The sequence below is a fragment of the Sander lucioperca genome, chromosome 20, assembly GCF_008315115.2.
Source record: "Sander lucioperca isolate FBNREF2018 chromosome 20, SLUC_FBN_1.2, whole genome shotgun sequence".
NCBI classification, from domain to species: domain Eukaryota; kingdom Metazoa; phylum Chordata; class Actinopteri; order Perciformes; family Percidae; genus Sander; species Sander lucioperca.
The window spans coordinates 26,431,136-26,452,197 of record NC_050192.1 but is presented as its reverse complement, the minus strand read 5'-3'; the positions used below and the strand labels follow the sequence as shown (position 1 = coordinate 26,452,197).

The 21,062-nt window shown below is 32.9% G+C and overlaps 2 protein-coding genes across 3 annotated transcripts in view; one reads left to right on the top strand and one right to left on the bottom strand.

Annotated features, from left to right (window-relative positions):
* si:ch211-214j24.10 (uncharacterized protein LOC558894 homolog) lies at positions 1–6,913 on the top strand. Its single transcript, XM_031306151.2, has 4 exons — positions 1–156; positions 4,569–5,366; positions 5,474–5,506; positions 6,086–6,913. The coding sequence occupies exons 1-4, from the start codon at positions 141–143 to the stop codon at positions 6,133–6,135; spliced, it is 897 nt and encodes a 298-aa protein (XP_031162011.1). The 5' UTR covers positions 1–140; the 3' UTR covers positions 6,136–6,913.
* The window catches only part of LOC116054552 (O-sialoglycoprotein endopeptidase), a 22,207-nt gene continuing 7,885 nt past the window's right edge, over positions 6,741–21,062 (bottom strand). For both annotated transcript variants that reach the window (XM_031306154.2, XM_031306152.2), the window contains exons 10-12: positions 8,175–8,250; positions 7,552–7,650; positions 6,741–7,282 (exon numbers count right to left, since the gene is read on the bottom strand). In XM_031306154.2, the coding sequence (XP_031162014.1) occupies positions 7,243–7,282; positions 7,552–7,650; positions 8,175–8,250 (215 nt within the window). In that variant the 3' untranslated portion in view covers positions 6,741–7,242. The remainder of the gene's footprint in view (positions 7,283–7,551; positions 7,651–8,174; positions 8,251–21,062) is intronic.

Sequence of the window (21,062 nt, the reverse complement as noted above, 5' to 3'; positions counted from 1 at the left end):
GCAGGAACTTCCGGTCCCACCCACATTCTCGTGTCGCTTCCGGGTGGCCACTCAAGATTCATCCAGCGAGCCGTCGTTATCTTAACGCTGTAAACAAAAGTTACTAAACGGTTTAGCTTCCGCAACACGTTTAACGAGACATGCATATCAAAACAGGTAAGTTTGTACAACTTTCTGACATAGCAGACCGAAATTCTTCACTTCCAGAGGCTATTTTGTCGTCTTGCCGAAGGTGTTAGCAACTGTGCTAGCGCTATCGATAGCCGCCTGCTCGCCGCTTTGAATGGGGGGTTATGAAACTTTGACTTCGGCTAACATGCTAGTTAGCTGCTCATTTCTTGAGGTGGTACAACATAAAGCCATTCCCTGGACGACAACGGTTGGATGTTGAGACATCGTTGAACTTGATTGACCATGTTGCAACGGCAGATGAATAAAACCGTCGAGTTTAAGTCGCCGCACCGTGACGCTGCTAATTAAAGTTGGCTAACATTGGTGCTGGTTCCTAGCTCTTGCTGTCTTGTTAGCTGCCAGCACCGCACGCACGAATGCTAGCTTGTTGATACGTATGTCTGAAGAGACGCTAATAAAGTAGCCAAGTGACTGTTTTAGTCAGAGACCGGAGAGTATGTACAGTTGGCTAGTTTCTAGAAATTTCTGTCGCGGTGTTAGAGACGGTCTCCTTGGAGTGGTAAACTAACGTAAACGTTGGTTGATTTGAAATGTGGCGCTTTGGAGCGGGCACGCTATTCAGGCCGCCGGGTGTACCAATTTCTTAATCGTTGTGAGTGTTGTGACCCTACAAGTTATGTAGCTAACCATACACATCACCTGTTGGGAGTTTAGCTCTTATTGTCACCGAGGACGTGTTTTCAGTTGGCATGCCTAAACAACGAGCTCTAATGTCTGTCGTGTGCCATGCGGACGGAAAATGGGTCGGCTTAAACTCATTAGTTAATCTACTCGGCAATGCTTAGTAAACCAATCATTCCTTTATCACGAAGAGCCATCACGGGTGGCTGAATGACACAGGTTGTTGTGTAACATCGGTACAGTAACAGTGAGATGTATGGCGACAGGATTGGAAGCTGTAGGCTGCAGTCCTCACAGAGGTATTACAGCAATTCTGTTTTCTTTAAATAAACTAAATGTATACTTGCCACTAACATAGTATTTTAGTTCTTGATAAATCTGCCTTTTTTCATTCTTTTAATTAGTATATAAAATATCAAAACAGTGAGTTAGGGGAGTGTTTCTCAAAGGACCACTTTACTACTAAAACTGACCACCTACCTCCCAAAATAATAGGCCTTTCACTTAACAGTAGAATCGAAATTACAGCCAAATAATAGTTTTTACAAATGGCTTACTCACTCATTGTCTCTATTGCCATCTTAATGACGAAGAAGCAATGTCTGTCTTCAACATCTTGTCAGTTGACAACAGTGGTGAAAGAAGTATTCATATCCTTTACTTAAGTAAAAGTACTAACACCACGCTGTAAAATACTCTGTTACAAGTAAAAGTCCTGTATTGAAAATGTTACTTAAGTAAAAGTATGTATCATCAGGAAAATGTACTTAAAGTATTACAAGTAAAAGTACTTAATGCTGACAAATCCTCACATTTTAGAAACTGGAAACGATCCAAACAGTTGTGTGTTTAGTGATCTGAACATTTCAGCTGGACTTGTAGGCCGTTATGTTGTTGGGTAGTTTCATTTATAGTAAAACATTGTGTTTTATAAACTACATGTTTTGTGTGCAAAACTCTTAGTAAAAAGTACAATATTTCTCTCTGAAATGTAGCGGAGTAGAAGTAGGAAGTGGCATGAAAAGAAAAGACTCAAGTAAAGTATAAGTACCTCAAATTTGTACTTAATTTACAGTACTTGGGTAAATGTACATAGTTACACTCCACCACTGGTTGACAGTAAGGTAAACTTTATTCCTCCGTTTTTCCTTCAAATGTCACACTAAATTTGTGACTTAAATTGGAGGCATTGTTGGGAAACGGTAAGCTTTGTTACTGAAATCTGACAACACACAAAACAGCCAATTCAAATTATGTTTGAATTTACATATTATGAGTTGATTTTATTAGAGAAAAAAACGTCTAGTTTAATCACTGTTGGGCTTTGTAGTTTCTGGCAGACAGTTCGAGAAACGCTGTTTTGAATTTTAAATGAAACATGATATTTTACCACATCTACTCTCAGAACGCTCTTTGAGAAATACTGAGTTAGAGAACTTGGGAGAGCCCGATGCAAAGTTTATATGATGCTTATTTTGTCAACTTTTCAAAAAACTTTCATTTACAGTAATGTTAACACAGGTAAAGATGCAAATCCTCATAGTTTTTGCTTTATACATGAGTTCACCAATTAGTGGGATAGATGGGTAGCAGGAATATCACTTATCAAAATGCTTGGCGATTAATTATCGGTCAACTTTGACAATCAACTAATTGTTTTCGCATTACAACAGTCCACACATTTACTGGATAATTTGGGGTTTGTATTTTTTTCTACTGTACGCAGGAGAAACGCCATATGAGCTGTTTCTCCCCAGCTGTTCCGTCCTCTTAATTCGGTATCAGAAGGCTATTTAACAAAACCTAGATAGTGGATTAGCCTAAACCGGGATTTCCCAGTTATCCTGGCTCAGTTTAGCCTTGACTCGGTTTCACAAAAGCAGAGCACCTAAATTTCTGTTCACTCAGCAACTTATTGTTATTAGCTGGCATTAAACTACAACACTGTTCAGTTAAGCACTGTATTTTAACATTGTGACCATTTTTTAAAATAATTATTCATGTGTCAGTCATTGTTACTGTTCATATTGTTGTTAGAAGTTTGATGAATATATTACGGCAGTTTTTGAGATAATTAGAAAAGACTGATACAGTTTTAAATGAAGTCAGTGATGAAGGGCAGTATATAAAGTGCTGTAATACATGTGTGTTTCTATAGTGGTTTTAATAATGGCAGATTGCTCAGAGAACAATACACCTTTAATTATTTTAGTTGATTTGTTTCCTTTTTTGTAATCTTTAACAATAAAGGACCATGTATATTACTCTTCCATGTGCATTTTATTTGGCATTCTTGGCACACAATGTGTGTTCTCTCCAGTAAACTGGGACTATACTTTGGGAGGATTGTACAATTATAAAAACTTATCTTAATTGTACAATCCTCCCAAATTATAGTCTAGTTGACTGGACCAGTAGCTATAGTGTAGGCTACTGTACATTCAGGAAACAGGGAGAGGACACCCCAATGTTTTTTGACCTTATATTTTGCTGGGGTGGAAATAACTGATAAATACACACTGTTACAGTCATCGTGAAACGCACCAAACCAGGATGAACAGATTAGACTAGGTCAAGCCTCGCTTTATCGGTTATCCTGGATTTATAAATTCTGCTTTTGTGAAACAGACCCCAGCTCATCTTGTTCTTTTCTCCAGAACTTGGCAAATAGGCAGCAATACAGGCAACTGTTGTTGTGCCAAAACTCTGGCTCGTGGAGTCACGTGAAAATGTGTCATCAAGCCCTTATGTTTGTTTATATCAAACAGCCAAGTGCAAAGATCCTTTTTTATGGAGCAGAACCACTGCCAAGGGAACAAGCTTGTGGTGTGAAACGCCTGTTTGGCTACACATAGTTAGATTCTTGACTAACCAACATGGTGATGGGCAACTAACTCAAGACTGTTGTTAAATAAGAGCAGGACAATGTTGTTGTTGTTTTTTGACAGTGGAGTCGATATAAATGTGTAAAGATTACAACCGGTTGAGAACAAAAATAAAAAATAAAATAAAATTGCGCGGCAATTTTTTAAAGACGTCGGGCGGATCTACTCTTGATTTTACTTTAACTTCCGACGCCACTGCATGTTCTTAGTTCATTTATTTCCAAGAGATTTTTTTCCTTCAATTTAGTCATTTTGATGTGGGAATTGTCAAACAAATCAAAAGTTTATTTAAAATAAAGTACAATTTCAGTTGCGCTTTTGATAAGAGGACATGTTGCTTTGCACAGTTTATATAAATAAATATTTTTCAGTCTGCAGCTCGTTCTGTTAAGAAAACGTGAAAAAAATATTGAACTTCAAATTGTAAATCAAATCATGAGTTGTGTATTGGGGCTGGGTAAAAATAATAAATTCTCAAATTAAAATCCATCTTTGAGTGATCAGATATCGATTTAATAAACTCCCCAAATTGATCTGTCAATATATGCTTTTTCAATGACTGTCATGTAAAACAACTTGAGGTAAACATTAACCTGGTGCATTATACAAATATTTGGAGGGCTGCTTCTTTCTTTTTTAAAGCATAAGTTCTCTGAGAATCTGTTTGATATCCAAGCTAAACTGGTATTGTTCAATTAAATTTCGCTACATCCCTAATTGAGTTTTTTAAGGCTTTTTCCAAATGTTGATGTTCTCCAATTGTAATTGTTTCACATGGTAGCCTTAAGCACCAATAACTGTAACTTGTTTCTGGTATGTGTGATATGAAGATATTAGTATTTTTGACCACTATGTCAACATCTCTTTCAGGTACATGGGAAGCCAGCAACACCGTGTGTGAGTCCGATACCCTGTGCGATCCAGCCGTCCTCGTTGCAGCAACCAACTCAGAGCCACACATTCGCAACCGTCGCCTGTCTCCTGGCTCGGGCAACTGCGGAGGCGGTGGGGGTGGAGGCTGCATCTCTGGCAGTGACCAACAGCCCCGGCAGCTTTCACCTGAAGGCGACCTGATCGTCCCCGGCCACACACACACCTTCAGCTACCGCAGGGACAGAGACCGCAAGGGCCACCAGCACAAAGGCCGCAGCCTTCGCAGGGAAAGTCAGAAGGCGGTCAGCCGAGCGAGCGAGCGGCCACAAAAGGTTCACCAAAAGGAGAGGTGGGTGGAGGACAGTCTGTCGCTGCTCAAGCCCCCGCCTGCCTTCCCAGTGCAGGACAGCCCCGCCAAGCTGCAGCCGGCCGTCAGCTACGCCTCCAAGGTGAAGGCGGGAGCAGCAAGCGGAGGGCTGGAGGAGGAGCGCCCTGCCATCGGCGTGCTGCTACAGAACCAGTGGGGTCTCAGCTTCATCAGCGAGGCGAGGCCCGCCACAGAGGGTCCTGGCCCTCGCCCCGCTGCCAACGCCCTCCCTCCTCAGCCTACAGATGCTCAACAGGCAGCAGAGCTACAGTTTGAGTCAGTTTTCACAGTCCAGCCTCCGGGGGAAACGCCTGTCCCAGTTGCTGCCTCCATTACCCCTGCCGCACGCCCAGAAGGGGACGAGAGCAACGGGAAGCTGCTGCTTAGTTGTCGCCATCTAGTGGAGGCTTTTAACTATCACAATAGAGGTGAGAGCTATGAGAAGCTTTGGAGACATCCTGCCAGATTTTTGTTTTATTTGGAACATTGTCCTCTCACTGTATTAATTCTAACAGTAAGTCTCCTTTTGTTTCAGAGTGGAATGCCATCTGTAACAAACAGAAAAAAGGTACGTTGCCTCAAAGCGTAAAACCTGGTCAGTGCTGTCCTGCCCCTTCTCAGGAAAAAAAAACACGGGCAAGATGTAAACATTTTTATTTGTAAGAGACAAGTACAGAGGAACATTGACAGTTGCAGAAGCAGTGTGTACTGTACACTGAACACCAGTCCCTTGATGGGCATTGATCTTTCGAGTAATCATTAATATTACATGGTAGTTTGAAATCCTAAAGTCAGTGACTATAATAATCCTAAACAGGAACGACAAACATTCAAACAGGCAAATGTAGCAAACAAAACGCAAAACATTTATAACTGAAGTTAGTGTCATGATTACAGTTCTGGTCACGTTTGAACCAGGCACGACTTTTGTACAAAATGTTTTTCTGAATCTGCTTTACATCTGATGAAATGGTGTTTAACATTTTTGAGAAATGGGCTTCAACTTCTGAGATATTTATATGTCATGACAATACATAATGTAGACCTGTGAACAAGGATGTGTACAATGTGGCACTATAATGTTATTGGTTTTTCTCTCTTTTCCAAACATCTCCCTTTGACATTGTTTTGTTCTTCTATTTTGCAGTTCCAAAAACGGTTGTCTGGTACAAGGAGGCCCAGGAGCACCCAGCCTAGCAGTGTGAGAAACCCAAAGCATATATAAAACACACATACAACACACACCTACATGCACATTAAAACACATAAAGATGGACAAATTTATGAGTCCCGCTCTCACACACTGCACTCAGGATGATGTCTTCACACAAAGCCACACTGAGACACTTTGGACTAACTCCTTTGAGATCTTACTGCAATGGACTTTTTTAACGCCTTACAGGAAGCCTGCCTTAATTAATCAGACCTGTTTTCATCGCCTCTCATTACCATTTTTATCTTGTATGTGTAGAGCTGGTCTTTTTAAAAACAATCAGGAGCTGTAATTTAATTTCCCCCCTTTTTTGAAAGCTACCGTTATCACCTTTTTTGTCCTCTGTAAAGCGAGTGGTCAAACAAGCACTTTGTTTAAAAATCTGTCGTGACCAATCCCTGTGTGCAAGAAACCCTCACCAGAGTGATTTATCTTCTCCCCCCCCCCAGATTAAAAACAGAATGTCTTGTACCTGCTTGAGTTTTATGGTTCATGTATGCAGAGGACTTGTATATCTGTCTTCAGTTTACAGAGGGGTGTAGTCAAAGGCACCCTTTACCCGTCAGATCTTAATGCTGTGTCCTTTTTGTTTTTATTTGGTTCCCTAATCGGGTGAATGTTACTCATGAATCCATAAGGAATCTCACCATGTTCAGTATGTTGATTTTTGAAAGAAAATGTATTGAATAAATAAAAATTTACACTGGAGAAAGAGGAGGAATGTAAGTGAACAGTATTGCTTAATAAAATGAATAAACTTGACATGTTCCATCTTAATCTTTTTTTAATTTGAAGTTTTACTGCTGTACAGTTAAATCACATTTCCCTTCCTGACAGTTACAAGTACAACAGTTAAACACCAAATTAAAGTGCCAGAAATTTTTGTAGGGAAAATCTGCACTGGGTGTACATGTTAATTGTCAAAATTGCATTGTAAACCTGACCTCCACTCAGCTTTGTTTCAGGTGAACAGTTACTATCAGGGAACTATGGTAGTCCACCACTTCAACAAAAAGACCTATAGAAAAATGTGTCCCATCGTCATAACAGACCTGCTGCAACAACATATGTAGCACCAAGATGTTGCTCCATCAGTCTCGCCACGTCACCTCCACTTCATCTGTTCTGTACCTACAACAGGAGAAATGTTAATGGTCAACATGGACTGTTAGCAATATCAAAGTTTCTCCCACATTTGGGAGTGCTTAGAACTTTTTTTTTTGTATTGGGACCAAATACATGTTTGTTGAATTTACTAAATATTTACCCTGGATGCTAAATGAGGTGAGAGTAAACAGAAAATCTATACTGCTGGTGTTTTAGCTGGGGGACCCAGGGATCCAAGCAAAACACTTTTTTTAACATTTTCTACAAAGGAGACAGATGCAGAGTGTAAAGACCTTTGTGTAATCCATGAGTCTTCCAGCTCCGTCACCTGACCGGACCTAAACATCTCCCAGCCGGCTTGAGCAATCATTGCTCCGTTGTCTATGCAGAACCTGTGGCACAAAGTGAACACTGTTATCTGGACTGAACCTGGAACACAATGTTCTGACAAAGGGCATGTGATGGAGAGAAAGTACGACAACTTATTTCAAATAAGGGCTAGATATGGTCATTTTTGTATTGAAGCTGTGTTAAAATTTCTTTAAGGGCCATTCCAGTGTTTTTGCATGCTACTGTTTTTACTACCACTCTACGTTACTGCTGATTTACCAAGCATGTCATTATATTCACTCTACGTCTATGTTAAGTAGCAGTACATAGTATTTTGTTGTGAATGACATTAAAAAAGCATTTAGCATGATAATCTCATGAATTTAGATGATTGTGTTTTTTCCACGCAGAATTTTACACCTGTACTGGACTGAGTGGAAGTAGACTGTAAAACGTTTAACACAGCATTTAAACCATGTTGGGTGTACTGTGTTTCTGTGTGAGACCTGACAGTTAAAGTGTATGTATACAAAGATCAGAACCATTCAAAGTTCAGTCTAGGGGGAGTGTGGTGCGGCTGGTTTACCGTTCATCTGTGGCAAACAGCTTGGCTCCTCTCTCCTTACACATCACCCCCATCATCTCCTGCAGACGCAGGTTACCTAGAGAGGAAACAAGAGGTCACATAGGTTACATCTTGGTAGTGGTAAATAAATTATTTTCTGGCTTTTGTGATTCCTAATTGTGACTAAAGTCAAAGTATAGTAATTTTTTTTTTCATGGTATGTCAAAAAGTTAATACTTTTTTCGACTACTATTCTATGGCTTTTTCCAACATACTATGGCTTTTTTTTATCACTTTTTGACATACTATACGATGTCTTTGCTAATATAGCATTGGTGCCAAAACAACCGGTATCTAAACATGGTTAAAATGCTGTCAGCTAATGTGTAAAGTGTGACTGTATTTCACTGTAGGGGATTCCAACAACGTAACAGTCTGCAGCTGCCGTATTTTTTCCGACATACCGACTTTTTTTTATCACATTTATCAACATGCTATACTATGACTTATTTTGACATACTATACAATGACTTACTAAAGTCAGAATAGTATGTCGAAAAAAAGTCATAGTCATGTCTAAAACCTCCTTTCACCTCTGCAACATTGCCAAAATCAGACCCTCTCTCACACCCCCGCTGCTGAAAGACTCATTCACACCTTCATCTCCTCCCAACTGGACTACTGCAACTCACTTCTCCTTGGCATCAGCTCTACCTAGTAAGTAATTTAACTCATCATCCGCTCCAAATCCTGGCACCACATCACTCCAGTCCTAAAACAACTCCACTGGCTTCCCATCTCCCACCGGAATACCTACAAAATCCTGGTCCTCACCTACAAAGCCCTCCACCATCTGACCTCCTCTCTCCCTACCACCCTCAAGGTCCTTCAGATCCACCTCAGCCGGTCTCCTCTGCATCCACAAGTCCAACCTCTGCAGCTTTGGGGACAGAGCCTTCTCCAGGGCAGCTCCCAACTCCCTCCCCCAAGAGATGCGCACCTCTGAGTCCCTCACCATCTCTTCACCTCTGCCTATCCTTAGCCCCACGCCCCCCTCCCTTTTCATCTGTGCCTGAATCTTGTTTTCTTTTCTTTTGTTTGGTTCTGTTTTGTTCTATTTTGCATTGTTTTTGTTTTCTACCTGCCCTGTTGCTTGACTTTGAGTCTGTGAAAAGCGCTATATAAATTCAATTTATTATTATTATGTCGAAAAAAGTTATAAAAAAGCAATAGTATAGTATGTTCAAAAAAGCCATGGTATAGTATGTCGAAAAAAGTGATAAAAAAGTCATAGTATAGTATGTCGAAAAAAGTGATGAAAAAGTCATAGTAGAGTATGTCGAAAAAAACTGATAAAAAAGCCATAGTATGTTAAAAAAAAGTCATAGTATAGTATGTCGAAAAAAGTGATAAAAAAGTCATAGTATAGTATGTCGAAAAAAGTGATAAAAAAGCCATAGTATAGTATGTCAAAAAAAGTGATAAAAAAATCATAGTATAGTATGTCTAGTATATATTTAAATATTTGTTCTTGTATTCTATCCTATTATTATTTCATGTATATTGTATGTATGTATATTGTATCCTATTATTTCATGTATATTGCATCCTAGGATTTTATGTATATTCTGTGCTGTGTGACTGATGTTTTGCTGCTCTAACACTGTAATTTTTGTATTTTTGGGATCAATAAATATCTATCTATCTATCTATCTATCTATAAACGTCGAAAAAAGCCATAGTATGTTGAAAAAAGCAATAGTATAGTATGTTTAAAAAAGCCATGGTTTAGTATGTCGAAAAAAGTGATAAAAAAGTCATAGTATAGTATGTCGAAAACAGTCATAGTATAGTATGTCGAAAAAAGTGATAAAAAAGTCATAGTATAGCATGTCGAAAAATGCCATAGTATGGTATGTCGAAAAAAGTGATAAAAAAGCCATTGTATAGCATGTCGAAAAAAGTGATAAAAAAGCCATAGTATAGTATGTCGAAAAAAGTGATAAAAAAGCCATAGTATAGTATGTCGAAAAAAGTGATAAAACAGTCACTGTATGTCAAAAAAAGCCATAGTATAGTATGTGATAAAAAAGCCATTGTATAGCATGTCGAAAAAAGTGATAAAAAAGCCATAGTATAGTATGTCGAAAAAAGTGATAAAAAAGTCACTGTATGTCAAAAAAAGCCATAGTATAGTATGTGATAAAAAAGCCATTGTATAGCAAGTCGAAAAAAGTGATAAAAAAGTTACAGTATAGTATGTCGAAAAAAGTGATAAAAAAGCCATAGTATAGTATGTCGAAAAAAGTGATAAAAAAGCCATAGTATAGTATGTCGAAAAAAGTGATAAAAAAGCCATAGTATAGCATGTCGAAAAAAGTGATAAAAAAGTTATAGTATAGTATGTTGAAAAAAGTGATAAAAAAGCAATAGTATAGTATGTTTAAAAAAGCCATGGTATAGTATGTCGAAAAAAGTGATAAAAAAGTCATAGTATAGTGTGTCGAAAAAAGTGATAAAAAAGCCATGGTATAGTATGTCGAAAAAAGTGATGAAAAAGTAATAGTATAGTATGTCGAAAACAGTCATAGTATAGTATGTCGAAAAAAGTGATGAAAAAGCCATAGTATAGTATGTCGAAAAAAGTGATAAAAAAGTCATAGTATAGTATATGGAAAACAGTCATAGTATAGTATGTCGAAAAAAGTGATAAAAAAGCCATAGTATAGTATGTCGAAAAAAGTCATAGTATAGTATGTCGAAAAAAGTGATAAAAAAGCCATAGTATTAGTATGTCGAAAAAAGTGATAAAAAAGCAATAGTATAGTATGTTTAAAAAAGCCATGGTATAGTATGTCGAAAAAAGTGATAAAAAAGTCATAGTATAGTATGTCGAAAACAGTCATAGTATAGTATGTCGAAAAAAGTGATGAAAAAGCCATAGTATAGTATGTCGAAAAAAGTGATGAAAAAGCCATAGTATAGTATGTCGAAAAAAGTGATAAAAAAGCCATAGTATAGCATGTCGAAAAAAGTGATAAAAAAGTTATAGTATAGTATGTTGAAAAAAGTGATAAAAAAGCAATAGTATAGTATGTTTAAAAAAGCCATGGTATAGTATGTCGAAAAAAGTGATAAAAACGTCATAGTATAGTATGTCGAAAAAAGTGATAGAAAAGCCATAGTATAGTATGTTGCAATAGTATAGTAGGATTTTATGTATATTCTGTGCTGTGTGACTGATGTTTTGCTGCTCTAACACTGTAATTTTTGTATTTTTGGGATCAATAAATATCTATCTATCTATCTATCTATCTATCTATCTATAAACGTCGAAAAAAGCCATAGTATGTTGAAAAAAGCAATAGTATAGTATGTTTAAAAAAGCCATGGTTTAGTATGTCGAAAAAAGTGATAAAAAAGTCATAGTATAGTATGTCGAAAACAGTCATAGTATAGTATGTCGAAAAAAGTGATAAAAAAGTCATAGTATAGCATGTCGAAAAATGCCATAGTATGGTATGTCGAAAAAAGTGATAAAAAAGCCATTGTATAGCATGTCGAAAAAAGTGATAAAAAAGCCATAGTATAGTATGTCGAAAAAAGTGATAAAAAAGCCATAGTATAGTATGTCGAAAAAAGTCATAGTATAGTATGTTGAAAAAAGTGATAAAAACGTCATAGTATAGTATGTCGAAAAAAATGGTAAAAAAGCCATAGTATATTATGTCAAAAAAACTGATAAAAAAGCCATAGTATGTTAAAAAAAAGTCATAGTATAGTATGTTGAAAAAAGAGAAAGAAAGCAATAGTATAGTATGTCGAAAAAAGCCATTGTATAGCATGTCGAAAAAAGTGATAAAATAGTTATAGTATAGTATGTTGAAAAAAGTGATAAAAAAGCAATAGTATAGTATGTTTAAAAAAGCCATGGTATAGTATGTCGAAAAAAGTGATAAAAAAGTCATAGTATAGTATGTCGAAAACAGTCATAGTATAGTATGTCGAAAAAAGTGATAAAAAAGCCATAGTATAGCATGTCGAAAAAAGTGATAAAAAAGTTATAGTATAGTATGTTGAAAAAAGTGATAAAAAAGCAATAGTATAGTATGTTTAAAAAAGCCATGGTATAGTATGTCGAAAAAAGTGATAAAAAAGTCATAGTATAGTATGTCGAAAAAAGTGATAAAAAAGCCATAGTATAGTATGTCGAAAAAAGTGATGAAAAAGCAATAGTATAGTATGTTTAAAAAAGCCATGGTATAGTATGTCAAAAAAAAGTGATAAAAAAGTCATAGTATAGTATGTTGAAAACAGTCATAGTATAGTATGTCGAAAAAAGTGATAAAAAAGCCATAGTATAGTATGTCGAAAAAAGTGATAAAAAAGCCATTGTATAGCATGTCGAAAAAAGTGATGAAAAAGCCATAGTATAGTATGTCGAAAAAAGTGATAAAAAAGCCATGGTATAGTATGTCGAAAACAGTCATAGTATAGTATGTCGAAAAAAGTGATGAAAAAGCCATAATATAGTATATCAAAAAAATTTATAAAAAAAGACATAGTATAGTATGTCGAAAAAAATGATAAAAAAGCCATAGTATAGTATGTTGAAAAAAGTGATAAAAAAGCAATAGTATAGTATGTTTAAAAAAGCCATGGTATAGTATGTCGAAAAAAGTGATAAAAAAGTCATAGTATAGTATGTCGAAAACAGTCATAGTATAGTATGTCGAAAAAAGTGATGAAAAAGCCATAGTATAGTATGTCGAAAAAAGTGATAAAAAAGTCATAGTATAGTATATGGAAAACAGTCATAGTATAGTATGTCGAAAAAAGTGATAAAAAAGCCATAGTATAGTATGTCGAAAAAAGTCATAGTATAGTATGTTGAAAAAAGTGATAAAAACGTCATAGTATAGTATGTCGAAAAAAATGGTAAAAAAGCCATAGTATATTATGTCAAAAAAACTGATAAAAAAGCCATAGTATGTTAAAAAAAAGTCATAGTATAGTATGTTGAAAAAAGAGAAAGAAAGCAATAGTATAGTATGTCGAAAAAAGCCATTGTATAGCATGTCGAAAAAAGTGATAAAATAGTTATAGTATAGTATGTTGAAAAAAGTGATAAAAAAGCAATAGTATAGTATGTTTAAAAAAGCCATGGTATAGTATGTCGAAAAAAGTGATAAAAAAGTCATAGTATAGTATGTCGAAAACAGTCATAGTATAGTATGTCGAAAAAAGTGATAAAAAAGTTATAGTATAGTATGTTGAAAAAAGTGATAAAAAAGCAATAGTATAGTATGTTTAAAAAAGCCATGGTATAGTATGTCGAAAAAAGTGATAAAAAAGTCATAGTATAGTATGTCGAAAAAAGTGATAAAAAAGCCATAGTATAGTATGTCGAAAAAAGTGATGAAAAAGCAATAGTATAGTATGTTTAAAAAAGCCATGGTATAGTATGTCAAAAAAAAGTGATAAAAAAGTCATAGTATAGTATGTTGAAAACAGTCATAGTATAGTATGTCGAAAAAAGTGATAAAAAAGCCATAGTATAGTATGTCAAAAAAATGATAAAAAAGTTATAGTATAGTATGTTGAAAAAAGTGATAAAAAAGCAATAGTATAGTATGTTTAAAAAAGCCATGGTATAGTATGTCGAAAAAAGTGATAAAAAAGTCATAGTATAGTATGTCGAAAAAAGTGATAAAAAAGCCATAGTATAGTATGTCGAAAAAAGTGATGAAAAAGCAATAGTATAGTATGTTTAAAAAAGCCATGGTATAGTATGTAAAAAAAAAGTGATAAAAAAGTCATAGTATAGTATGTTGAAAACAGTCATAGTATAGTATGTCGAAAAAAGTGATAAAAAAGCCATAGTATAGTATGTCAAAAAAATGATAAAAAAGTTATAGTATAGTATGTTGAAAAAAGTGATAAAAAAGCAATAGTATAGTATGTTTAAAAAAGCCATGGTATAGTATGTCGAAAAAAGTGATAAAAAAGTCATAGTATAGTATGTTTAAAAAAGAGAAAGAAAGCAATAGTATAGTATGTCAAAAAAAGCGATTGTATAGTATGTCGAAAAAAGTGATGAAAAAGCCATAGTATAGTATGTCGAAAAAAGTGATAAAAAAGCCATAGTACAGCATGTCGAAAAAAGTGATAAAAAAGTTATAGTATAGTATGTTGAAAAAAGTGATAAAAAAGCAATAGTATAGTATGTTTAAAAAAGCCATGGTATAGTATGTCGAAAAAAGTGATAAAAACGTCATAGTATAGTATGTCGAAAAAAGTGATAAAAAAGCCATGGTATAGTATGTCGAAAAAAGTGATAAAAAAGTCATAGTATAGTATGTCGAAAACAGTCATAGTATAGTATGTCGAAAAAAGTGATGAAAAAGCCATAGTATAGTATGTCGAAAAAAGTGATAAAAAAGTCATAGTATAGTATATGGAAAACAGTCATAGTATAGTATGTCGAAAAAAGTGATAAAAAAGCCATAGTATAGTATGTCGAAAAAAGTCATAGTATAGTATGTTGAAAAAAGTGATAAAAACGTCATAGTATAGTATGTTGAAAAAAATGGTAAAAAAGCCATAGTATATTATGTCAAAAAAACTGATAAAAAAGCCATAGTATGTTAAAAAAAAGTCATAGTATAGTATGTTGAAAAAAGAGAAAGAAAGCAATAGTATAGTATGTCGAAAAAAGCCATTGTATAGCATGTCGAAAAAAGTGATAAAATAGTTATAGTATAGTATGTTGAAAAAAGTGATAAAAAAGCAATAGTATAGTATGTTTAAAAAAGCCATGGTATAGTATGTCGAAAAAAGTGATAAAAAAGTCATAGTATAGTATGTCGAAAACAGTCATAGTATAGTATGTCGAAAAAAGTGATAAAAAAGCCATAGTATAGCATGTCGAAAAAAGTGATAAAAAAGTTATAGTATAGTATGTTGAAAAAAGTGATAAAAAAGCAATAGTATAGTATGTTTAAAAAAGCCATGGTATAGTATGTCGAAAAAAGTGATAAAAAAGTCATAGTATAGTATGTCGAAAAAAGTGATAAAAAAGCCATAGTATAGTATGTCGAAAAAAGTGATGAAAAAGCAATAGTATAGTATGTTTAAAAAAGCCATGGTATAGTATGTCAAAAAAAAGTGATAAAAAAGTCATAGTATAGTATGTTGAAAACAGTCATAGTATAGTATGTCGAAAAAAGTGATAAAAAAGCCATAGTATAGTATGTCAAAAAAATGATAAAAAAGTTATAGTATAGTATGTTGAAAAAAGTGATAAAAAAGCAATAGTATAGTATGTTTAAAAAAGCCATGGTATAGTATGTCGAAAAAAGTGATAAAAAAGTCATAGTATAGTATGTCGAAAAAAGTGATAAAAAAGCCATAGTATAGTATGTCGAAAAAAGTGATGAAAAAGCAATAGTATAGTATGTTTAAAAAAGCCATGGTATAGTATGTCAAAAAAAAGTGATAAAAAAGTCATAGTATAGTATGTTGAAAACAGTCATAGTATAGTATGTCGAAAAAAGTGATAAAAAAGCCATAGTATAGTATGTCAAAAAAATGATAAAAAAGTTATAGTATAGTATGTTGAAAAAAGTGATAAAAAAGCAATAGTATAGTATGTTTAAAAAAGCCATGGTATAGTATGTCGAAAAAAGTGATAAAAAAGTCATAGTATAGTATGTCGAAAAAAGTGATAAAAAAGCCATAGTACAGCATGTCGAAAAAAGTGATAAAAAAGTTATAGTATAGTATGTTGAAAAAAGTGATAAAAAAGCAATAGTATAGTATGTTTAGAAAAGCCATGGTATAGTATGTCGAAAAAAGTGATAAAAACGTCATAGTATAGTATGTCGAAAAAAGTGATAGAAAAGCCATAGTATAGTATGTTGAAAAAAGTGATAAAAAAGCCATAGTATAGTATGTCAAAAAAATGATAAAAAAGTTATAGTATAGTATGTTGAAAAAAGTGATAAAAAAGCAATAGTATAGTATGTTTAAAAAAGCCATGGTATAGTATGTCGAAAAAAGTGATAAAAAAGTCATAGTATAGTATGTCGAAAAAAGTGATAAAAAAGCCATAGTACAGCATGTCGAAAAAAGTGATAAAAAAGTTATAGTATAGTATGTTGAAAAAAGTGATAAAAAAGCAATAGTATAGTATGTTTAAAAAAGCCATGGTATAGTATGTCGAAAAAAGTGATAAAAACGTCATAGTATAGTATGTCGAAAAAAGTGATAGAAAAGCCATAGTATAGTATGTTGAAAAAAGTGATAAAAAAGCAATAGTATAGTATGTTTAAAAAAGCCATGGTATAGTATGTCGAAAAAAGTGATAAAAAAGTCATAGTATAGTATGTCGAAAACAGTCATAGTATAGTATGTCGAAAAAAGTGATGAAAAAGCCATAGTATAGTATGTCGAAAAAAGTGATAAAAAAGTCATAGTATAGTATATGGAAAACAGTCATAGTATAGTATGTCGAAAAAAGTGATAAAAAAGCCATAGTATAGTATGTCGAAAAAAGTCATAGTATAGTATGTTGAAAAAAGTGATAAAAACGTCATAGTATAGTATGTTGAAAAAAGTGATAAAAAAGCAATAGTATATTATGTCAAAAAAACTGATAAAAAAGCCATAGTATGTTAAAAAAAAGTCATAGTATAGTATGTTGAAAAAAGAGAAAGAAAGCAATAGTATAGTATGTCGAAAAAAGCCATTGTATAGCATGTCGAAAAAAGTGATAAAATAGTTATAGTATAGTATGTTGAAAAAAGTGATAAAAAAGTCATAGTATAGTATGTCGAAAACAGTCATAGTATAGTTAGTCGAAAAAAGTGATAAAAAAGCAATAGTATAGTATGTTTAAAAAAGCCATGGTATAGTATGTCGAAAAAAGTGATAAAAAAGTCATAGTATAGTATGTCGAAAAAAGTGATAAAAAAGCCATAGTATAGTATGTCGAAAAAAGTGATGAAAAAGCAATAGTATAGTATGTTTAAAAAAGCCATGGTATAGTATGTCAAAAAAAAGTGATAAAAAAGTCATAGTATAGTATGTTGAAAACAGTCATAGTATAGTATGTCGAAAAAAGTGATAAAAAAGCCATAGTGTAGTATGTCGAAAAAAGTGATAAAAAAGCCATTGTATAGCATGTCGAAAAAAGTGATGAAAAAGCCATAGTATAGTATGTCGAAACAAGTGATAAAAAAGCCATGGTATAGTATGTCGAAAGAAGTCATAGCATAGTGTGTCGAAACAATTGATAAAAAAGCCATAGTATAGTGTGTCGAAAACAGTAATAAAAAAGTCATAGTATAGTATGTCGAAAAAAGCCATAGTATAGTGTGTCGAAAACAGTGATAAAAAAATCATAGTATAGTATGTCTAGTATATATTTAAATTTTGAATTTGTTCTTGTATTCTATCCTATTATTATGTCATGTATATTGTATATATTGTATTCTTGTATATTGTATATTGCTGTATGTCGAAAAAAGTGATAAAAAAGCCATAGTATAGTATGTCGAAAAAAGCCATAGTATAGTATGTCAAAAAAAGTGATAAAAAAAAATCATAGTATAGTATGTCTAGTATATATTTAAATATTTGTTCTTGTATTCTATCCTATTATTATTTCATGTATATTGTATGTATGTATATTGTATCCTATTATTTCATGTATATTGTATCCTAGGATTTTATGTATATTCTGTGCTGTGTGACTGATGTTTTGCTGCTCTAACACTGTAATTTTTGTATTTTTGGGATCAATAAATATCTATCTATCTATCTATCTATCTATCTATCTATCTATCTATCTATAAACGTCGAAAAAAGCCATAGTATGTTGAAAAAAGTCATAGTATAGTATGTCGAAAGAAGCCACAGTATAGTATGTCGAAAAAAGTGATAAAAAAGCCATAGTATAGTATGTTTAAAAAAGCCATAGTATAGTATGTCGAAAAAAGTGATGAAAACGTCATAGTATAGTATGTCGAAAAAAGTGGTAAAAAAGCCATAGTATAGTATGTCGAAAAAACTGATAAAAAAGCCATAGTATGTTAAAAAAAAGTCATAGTATAGTATGTTGAAAAAAGAGAAAGAAAGCAATAGTATAGTATGTCGAAAAAAGCCATTGTATAGTATGTCGAAAAAAGTGATAAAAAAGTCATAGTATAGTATGTCGAAAACAGTCATAGTATAGTATGTTGAAAAAAGTGATGAAAAAGCCATAGTATAGTATGTCGAAAAAAGTGATAAAAAAGCCATAGTATAGTATGTCGAAAACAGTCATAGTATAGTATGTCGAAAAAAGTGATAAAAAAGCCAAGGTATAGTAAGTCGAAAAAAGTGATGAAAACGTCATAGTATAGTATGTCGAAAAAAGCCATAGTATAGTATGTCGAAAAAAGTGGTAAAAAAAGCCATAGTATAGTATGTTTTAAAAAAAGCCATGGTATAGTATGTTTAAAAAAGCCATAGTATAGTATGTCGAAAAAAGTGATAAAAAAAGCCATAGTATAGTATGTCGAAAAAAGTGATGAAAAAGCCATAATATAGTATATCAAAAAAATTTATAAAAAAAGACATAGTATAGTATGTCGAAAAAAGTGATAAAAAAGCAACAGTATAGTATCTTTAAAAAAGCCATGGTATAGTATGTCGAAAAAAGTGATGAAAACGTCATAGTATAGTGTGTCAAAAAAAGTGATAAAAAAGCCATAGTATGTTAAAAAAAAGTCATGGTATAGTATGTTGAAAAAAGAGAAAGAAAGCAATAGTATAGTATGTCGAAAAAAGTGATAAAAAAGCCATAGTATAGTATGTCGAAAAAAGTGCCAAAAATGCCATAGTATAGTATGTCGAAAAAAATGATAAAGAGCCATAGTATAGTATGTCGAAAGAAGTCATAGCATAGTGTGTCGAAACAATTGATAAAAAAGCCATAGTATAGTGTGTCGAAAACAGTAATAAAAAAGTCATAGTATAGTATGTCGAAAAAAGCCATAGTATAGTATGTCGAAAAAAGTGATAAAAAAGTCATAGTATAGTATGTCGAAAACAGTCATAGTATAGTATGTTGAAAAAAGTGATGAAAAAGCCATAGTATAGTATGTCGAAAAAAGTGATAAAAAAGCCATAGTATAGTATGTCGAAAACAGTCATAGTATAGTATGTCGAAAAAAGTGATAAAAAAGCCAAGGTATAGTAAGTCGAAAAAAGTGATGAAAACGTCATAGTATAGTATGTCGAAAAAAGCCATAGTATAGTATGTCGAAAAAAGTGGTAAAAAAAGCCATAGTATAGTATGTTTAAAAAAAGCCATGGTATAGTATGTTTAAAAAAGCCATAGTATAGTATGTCGAAAAAAGTGATAAAAAAAGCCATAGTATAGTATGTCGAAAAAAGTGATGAAAAAGCCATAATATAGTATATCAAAAAAATTTATAAAAAAAGACATAGTATAGTATGTCGAAAAAAGTGATAAAAAAGCAACAGTATAGTATCTTTAAAAAAGCCATGGTATAGTATGTCGAAAAAAGTGATGAAAACGTCATAGTATAGTGTGTCAAAAAAAGTGATAAAAAAGCCATAGTATGTTAAAAAAAAGTCATGGTATAGTATGTTGAAAAAAGAGAAAGAAAGCAATAGTATAGTATGTCGAAAAAAGTGATAAAAAAGCCATAGTATAGTATGTCGAAAAAAGTGCCAAAAATGCCATAGTATAGTATGTCGAAAAAAATGATAAAGAGCCATAGTATAGTATGTCGAAAGAAGTCATAGCATAGTGTGTCGAAACAATTGATAAAAAAGCCATAGTATAGTGTGTCGAAAACAGTAATAAAAAAGTCATAGTATAGTATGTCGAAAAAAGCCATAGTATAGTATGTCGAAAAAAGTGATAAAAAAGTCATAGTATAGTATGTCAAAAAAAGTGATAAAAAAATCATAGTATAGTATGTCTAGTATATATTTAAATATTTGTTCTTGAATTCTATCCTATTATTATTTCATGTATATTGTATGTATGTATATTGTATCCTATTATTTCATGTATATTGTATCCTAGAATTTTATGTATATTCTGTGCTGTGTGACTGATGTTTTGCTGCTCTAACACTGTAATTTTTGTATTTTTGGGATCAATAAATATCTATCTATCTATAAACGTCGAAAAAAGCCATAGTATGTTGAAAAAAGTCATAGTATAGTATGTCGAAAGAAGCCATTGTATAGCATGTCGAAAAAAGTGATAAAAAAGTTATAGCATAGTATGTCGAAAAAAGTGATAAAAAAGCCATAGTATAGTATGTCGAAAAAAGTGATAAAAAAGCCATTGTATAGCATGTCGAAAAAAGTGATGAAAAAGCCATAGTATAGTATGTCGAAAAAAGTGATAAAAAAGCCATGGTATAGTATGTCGAAAAAAGTTATGAAAACGTCATAGTATAGTATGTCAAAAAAATTGATAAAAAAAGTCATAGTATAGTATGTCGAAAAAAGTGAAAAAAAGCCATAGTATAGTATGTCGAAAAAAGTGGTAAAAAAAGCCATAGTATAGTATGTCGAAAATAGTGATAAAAAAGCCATAGTATAGTATGTCGAAAAAAGTGATAAAAAAGTTATAGCATAGTATGTCGAAAAAAGCCATAGTATAGTATGTCGAAAAAAGTGGTAAAAAAGCCATGGTATAGTATGTCGAAAAAAGTGATGAAAACGTCATAGTATAGTATGTCGAAAAAAGTGATAAAAAAGCCATAGTATAGTATGTTTAAAAAAGCCATGGAATAGTATGTCGAAAAAAGTTATGAAAACGTCATAGTATAGTATGTCAAAAAAATTGATAAATAAAGTCATAGTATAGTATGTCGAAAA

Coding starts and splice junctions, on each gene's coding strand:
- si:ch211-214j24.10 (XM_031306151.2), top strand. Junction 5,367..5,473: donor TTTTAACTATCACAATAGAG/GTGAGAGCTATG, acceptor CTTTTGTTTCAG/AGTGGAATGCCATCTGTAAC. Junction 5,507..6,085: donor CTGTAACAAACAGAAAAAAG/GTACGTTGCCTC, acceptor TCTATTTTGCAG/TTCCAAAAACGGTTGTCTGG.